Source organism: Magnolia sinica, chromosome 15, assembly GCF_029962835.1.
Source record: "Magnolia sinica isolate HGM2019 chromosome 15, MsV1, whole genome shotgun sequence".
Classification (NCBI taxonomy): Eukaryota; Viridiplantae; Streptophyta; class Magnoliopsida; order Magnoliales; family Magnoliaceae; genus Magnolia; species Magnolia sinica.
Window position 1 is genome coordinate 37,359,737 of NC_080587.1, and position 7,078 is coordinate 37,366,814.

At 40.5% G+C, this 7,078-nt stretch overlaps 1 protein-coding gene across 1 annotated transcript in view; it reads left to right on the forward strand.

Annotated features, from left to right (window-relative positions):
* LOC131228201 (peptide chain release factor PrfB3, chloroplastic) overlaps positions 1-6,274 on the forward strand; it is an 83,516-nt gene extending 77,242 nt beyond the window's left edge. The window contains exon 6 of the mRNA XM_058224078.1: positions 5,898-6,274. Coding sequence (XP_058080061.1) covers positions 5,898-6,190 — 293 coding nt within the window. The 3' untranslated portion in view covers positions 6,191-6,274. The remainder of the gene's footprint in view (positions 1-5,897) is intronic.
* The last annotated feature ends 804 nt before the right edge of the window (positions 6,275-7,078 follow it).

Here is a 7,078-nt window from a genome sequence, read left to right on the forward strand (position 1 = left end):
CCCATTTCAAGAGATGAAATTTCTTGTTATCCTGAGATCCATTCCACAGAAAATCCTTCATATTTTCTAACCACTTGAGTACTAAAGTTGGGCATTTGAAAAGAGACATATAGTAAATTGGCATATTTGAGAATGCTGATTTGAGAGGAGTTAACCTCCCACCCAGAGATAGGCACCTACATTTCCAACTGATAATCTTCCTTTCAATTCTCTCAATGCCCCTGTCCCAAAGGTGAATAACAGGCTTTCCTAAGCAAAGTGGGAGGCCTAGATATATAGAAGGAAAAGAGCCCGTCTTACAACCAAAAACTTTATCAAGCCTTTCCAGCTCTTCCGCGGAAACATGGATCCCCAACATTTCACTTTTTGCCACATTAACTTTAAGCCTGAATATCGCTTCAAAGCAAACAATGATTTTACGGAGGTTATCCACCGAGGTCTTATCCGCATTACAAAATAAGATTGTGTCATCTGCATATTGCAAATGACTAACCAAGAGGCTATCAGTAGAAACTTTAAAACCAGAAGCTATGCCATCCGCTCCTTTTGGCGACATTCAGAACCTCGCCAATTATCACAAAAAGGTAGGGACATAGGGGATCACCTTGCCTTAAACCCATAGATGCCTTAAAGAACCCCTTTGGAGAACCGTTTACCAAAATGGAGAAGGAAGCTGACTGCACACAAGATCGCATCCAATCCCTCCATTTCTGACCCCACCCCACCTTGTCCAACATATAGTCTAAATAATCCCATTCTACGTGATCATAGGCCTTTTGTAGGTCTAGCTTGCACACCGATCCACTTTTCTTCTCTCTATATCTAGATTAGATACATTCATGAGCTATAGGCGTCGTGTCTAGAATTTGTCTCCCAAAATGAAGGCCCTCTAATTCTCAGCAATAACTTTTGATAACACGCCCTGGAGACGCAGAGCCAACGTCTTCACAAGGATCTTGTACGGCCCCCCAATCAGGCTGATAGGGCGAAAATCAGTCAATCGCTCTACTCCTTCGAGCTTAGGGATAAGGGCTATGAAAGAAGGCCCAATGTCCACTGAGAGCCTGCCACGCTTGGCGAATTCGACCTTAAATTCCATGATGTCCCTCTCTAGCATGGGTCAAAAAATCTGAAAGAAAGTGATAGGGAAACCTTCAAGCCTTGGAGCTTTATCTCCACAAAGCGAATCAATCGCAACCTTAACCTCTTCAACTGAAAAGTTAGCTTCAAGGGAAGTAGCCTTGCCCTCCGATAGCCTTTTGAAAGATAAAAAATCTACAGGTGGCCTGTTCCAATGATTGGTGGATAGCAGATTTTATCGAAAGATATTGTTTGCAATTTTTCCTTTCATATGAGGTTCATTCACCATCAACAATCAAAGTGGTAATGTGGTTACTTCTTGCTTGAGCACTTGCAATGTTGTGAAAGAATTTAGTGTTTTTGTCACCTTCATTTAGCCACACTGCTCTTGACCATTGTCTCCACTTAATTTCCTCCTTTAGCGTACTTGAGAAGCAATGAGGCCCTTTTGTCTTTATCCTCCTCCGTCAAGGCACCAGATTCCTCCCGGAGTTCCAGCTGATTTATTTTCGAAGCCATTTCATCGAATTCAACCTCTCGAGTCCAATTACTTTTTTCCAAATTTTGATTTTCTGTTTCAGCATTTTTAGTTTTCTGCGTAGCCAAAACCCGGCATAACCTTTGACACTGAAAAAGTTCCACCAATCAACAATCAAGTCTTTGAACACTTCTATACTGACCCAAGCCAACTCAAATCTGAAAGGTTTGGGGCCCCAATTATCTGCGGGAACTTCTAGAATGATTGGACGATGATCTAAGATGGTTCTAATCATCCCGCGCTGACAGACCAGAGGGAACTTCTCGATCCATTCTGATGTCAGTAAGAATCTGTCCAATCTTGACATAATGGCGTTCTGCTGGCCATTGGACCAGGTAAACTTAGCACCTAATAGAGGAAGATCCACCATTTCATGTCTTGCTACTCAGTCAGAGAAGTTCTTCATGCTGCGATTGACACGGCCCCTGCTAGATTTCTCATGCACAAAGCGGACTACATTAAAGTCCCACCACCACCCCCACCCCGCAGCAGAACCAACAGCATATAAAGCCTCCCACTGTTTGTTCATAATCCCCCATAAAGAATCAATCGTACCTCTGTCTATGGCATGCAGCTTGGTTTCCTGGATAGCGATGATTTCTGCCTTGGACTTTTTGCATATCTTCTTAATTTGTGCCCTTTTGATCTTGCAGCCCAGCCCCCTACCGTTGAAGGATAGAATAAATATTGGACACCTGCTCTGCCCGTTCCTCCCCTTTTACCTCCGCTACTAGCTTTACTCGCTGAATCATAGTTGATAGAACAGTTGAGGCTGAGGAGTTCCCTCCAGCCCCTAGGGGATTTTTTAGGCTTGCTAGTTGAATCTCTTGCTGGTTCTGCATTGCTCTGCTCCTGACATAATGGAAGAAGTCGACAACATCCTCATCTCAAGGTCCGTAAGACATTCCAATCAGGCCCCCCCACCCTTTGAAGCACGTCTTTGGTCCATCTCTATTGTTCCTCTGTAATCACACCCTCCCCTGGAACATGTTGTTGTTCCTTCTTTAAGACCATCACCCCCTGTTGCCCACTAAACTCTTCTTTAGCAGATGACTTTGTGACTCGTAGCAGTGTAACTATCACTGCATCTTCCAGTGAAGTACCCGGAACCATGGCCCCCTGACTGTAGCTCACTCTGTTGGCCTCCCTCTTCCTGGGATTCGACTGAATTCACTTCGTCAGCAGAAAAGTCTTCTGATGCATAGCTAATCTCTCTATCATTCTCCCTTCTTTCCTCGAATGAGACCATCGGGAGGATTTGAAAGTCTGACAATCGGGGATGAGAACAAGGGCTGCAGCACAGTTGCTTTTCTTGGACCCTATTCTGCTGCTAGCCTGTAGAGAGACGGGCTGTTGGAGATCTCGAAATATAAAAGGTGTGGTTTCCCACGTACGACGACTAATGAAGTGTGCGGGATTGAATCCATTCTCCACACGAATTGTTGTGTACGCTTGCCAGAGAGACCACTAAGGCACTTGAGATCGGCGCCCCTCTCTCCACGTGTAGCGGCCGAGTTCCTTCCCCCATCCACAATCGTCACGATCTTGCACCACGTGTCACCCTCGGTGTTGTCTTCACGACACGTTTCGTGGAGGCTCGGCTTAATACTGCTAGCTGTCCAGCCTCTAATATCATTGGATCTTTCAATCTTTTGGAAGTGGATCATTTTCCAATTTGTCCCTATGATCTAATTCTTCATCCTTTTTTTTTTTTTTTGCATGTTCACTATACTCTTCTATATGAAACGAATGTCAAATGATGCATACTAATTAATGGCATGTCAAATTTGAAATATAGATGCATATGCATCTCACCTTAATCTAGAGGCATATGCATGCATCTTCATGGAAGGATGCATGTATGTCAATTTCGTCAATGCAACATGCATGTGAATTGATGCAAGTATGCTCGAATGACACATGCATGGGGTGTCATTTTAGCTTATGCATGAAATAAAAGCATTGAATGTATGAAATGCCTATGTGAGGTGTGCACGTATTCTTAAAGTGCATGCATATTATCTTAATATTTGAAATATATGCATGAAATACTTGTTAGAAAGATCATGCATATCATCCTAATACGTGAGATGCATGTCACAAATGCATGAGGTGTATGTCTACTAATGCATGACATGCATGTGTGCTTTCTTAGTATATGACACGCATGGAAAATCATAAGTGCATGAAATTCATGTATCAACCAAATGTATATGCATGCATGAGATGCATGCCAATTAATGCATGTTATTTAATGTGTACACTAATGTATGTTATGTATATGATCTTTACTGAATGAAATGCATCCCAATTAATGCATCTTATTTAATGTGTACACTAATTTATGTTATGTATATGATCTTTACTAAATGAAATGCATGCCAATTAATGCATGTTATTTAATGTGTACACTAATGTATGTTATGTATATGATCTTTACTGAATGAAATGCATGCCATTTCAATACATGGGTGATTGGCATACATGAAGATTTAGAGCATGCGAATTAATGCATAGGATGTTAACTTAATGCATTAGCTACAATTAGAGATGCATGTGAAATGCATTTCAACTAGTGTAATGTGCACATGAGCAAGAGTTATGGTGAGATAGTCTAGTGCTCACCATTGCAACCAAGGTATTCCATAATGGTAATGGTGGCCGTAACAGCTGTTATATCCTCTTTTTTTTTTTTAAAGAAAAAAAACCTGTTTTGGGGCCTATAATGGACCGTTACGGGGCTGTTACGGGCCATTTTTTCTATAACAGCCGTTGTGGCACCGTACGCATAACATTACCACATTAACCATTGTAGAATACCTTGATTGCAACTATTAACATTGCACGTGTGTAGTTACTGTGCAAACTGCAAAGTGTGATGATCTAATGAGACCAACCCTCCTAAGCACTTTGAACCTTCATCACCATCTAAGCCTTATCCCAACTAATTGGGATTGGCTACACGAATCCTGTTATGCCATTTCACTCTATGAAGGGCCATATCCTCAGTCAAACCATAGGTCATCAAGTCTTTTCTTACTACCTCCTCTTGCCTCCTTTGGGTCCTATGCACTTTGAATAAAGTTTGAAATAGTTAATAAATTGCTTTCAAAATTCAAGATGCATTTTCCACTTAAATATCATTTTAACATGAAATTCAAATTTCATTTTCGGAACTATGATCCGAATTTGAATTCATGAACCCACTACATGTGAAATGACAAAAATACCCCTGATTTCAGGTAGAAAATTTTGCAGACCTTAGAAATTGTTTTTCTATGAACTTTATTCTAGTCATTTGGACTTCCAATCACATAACAAGCATATTCATGGTCAACTGTGGCGCATACACAAAAATCATTTTATTGTCAATGGCTACTATGCCCATAGAGTTACTGAAGTTTTAAAAAGATACTTGTCTAATTTCATTTTTATTGCAATTCCTTGTCTAGTTTTTGACATCTAGCATTTAACGATATCCATAAAGTGTCATGGGGCACCAATGTATCCTGTCCTTATAGGCAGACTTGTAGCAGCCCTACACATCTACTTGATTCTCAAGGAAGTTAAGAAAAAGGATTGGGAAATGTGACAATAGAAATCTGTATTAGAGGTGTTTGATGTTCAGAAAATGGGGCATCCTAAGTAACATCCCAAAAATGCTTCGCAGTATGTCAAAATGGTGTTTTATTGGAGCTTTTGGTGATCCATACAATCTTACACCTTATTTGCATGGTTAGACGATATACTATACAAATAACTACATTAGAATAACATGGCATCCCTCGAGAAAACAATTTTGAAAACATCGACTGGGTACATGAAAAGCTGCAGGTCGAGTTAGATGGATAATTCATTCCTTTTGTTTTATTATTCTTTTAGCTTTAAGCTTAGACAAATTAATGGAGCCCTCAAAAATATTTAGAAACTCAATAGGCTAATCCAGAAACTCCACTGTTTACTCCAAATATTCTTCAAAGATTCAGACTACACAAGGTTCTTAAACACACAGCACTGAACAAAATTTCAAGTCGACTTGGATTGTGACCCTTGTTGAATTAGGGCCGATTTTAACTTGTTGAACCTAGCTTGAGACCCCCTTGATAAAATCAGATGAAACTCGTTATAATTGGAAACACCAATTCACTTTGTGGTATTCATGAAGTCCTTGGTAATTGTAGTTGCTCACTGTTTTGTCTCCCTCTGTAGTTTCTCACTGTTTCCTTCTCAGTTCACTTCACATAGTTTAGCCTTTCACAGCATGTGCTTTTACTTATAGGTGAAAGGAGCCATTTTGCAAATAATATGAAGGCTCTTAACCGGTTGAAAGCCAGACTACTGGTGATAGCAACAGAGCAGGGAGTGTCCAATGTAAAACAAATCAATAGAGAGGCCATTGCCGATATGTGGAAGCAAGAGGCGCGGAGGTATGTGTTTCACCCATACAAGTTAGTACGAGATGTAAAAACTGGTGTCCAACTGCCCGACTTAACTTCTGTTTTGGATGGTAATCTTGAGCCCCTTATTGTTGCTCATATCAACATCAGACAGACAAGGGATGGGATAAGCTGATTTGTGCATCATCCATTTAAAGTACTTGAGTTCTAATTTGATTAATTTTCCTTGCGAAATTCAGTATCTCCATTCAACAGCATATATTTGTCCATTTATTTTGGCCTTTGTATCAGTATGCCAAAATTTCACATGTCATTGGTGAAGGCTCAAGGAAGCACACCAAAACATCTTCAGGTGAAGGCTAGAACTAGGATTCTGCTAAAGGTCTCATTTTTTTTTTGTAAAGGAGTAGAAACAGTCTTCAGCACAGATTTCAAATAAATAGTAATCTTATTTTAAAATCCTTCGTTGCCAAGGAGTTAGCAGATTGATCGGCTGTAGAGAAATGGTAAGGCAATTCATAAGAGGAGACATTGAAGAGTCTACTCTCCTGCCAGTCCGGCAAGCACATGTGAGATCTAGGTGGGCTGCATGTGACGATGGATGAATGAAGGCTTAAGGAAGCACACCACCATAACATCTTCAGGTGAAGGCTAGAACTAGGATTGTGCTAAAGGTCTAAAAATAAGTGCAGAAACATTCTTCAGCACAGATTTCAAATAAATAGGTGTCTTATTTTAAAATCCTCCATTACCAAGGAGTTGGCGGACTGATCGGCTGTAGAGAAATGGCAAGGCAATAAATATGAGGAGACATTGAAGAGGCTACTCTCCTGGCACACATGCCAGTCCGGCAAGCGCATGGGAGATCTAGGTGGGCCACATGTGACAATGGATGGTCAGGAAACTATGATCTACAGCCTATATGTATAGCTTGTGACTGCACAGTGAGAAGCAATAAATGGCAAAAAAGTGCACAAGAAAGCAATAATTATGTGGGTCATCATGATGTCAACTAACATGAGAAGTCAATGGAAGATTATTTTTTTTACTATGCAAGAAAGTT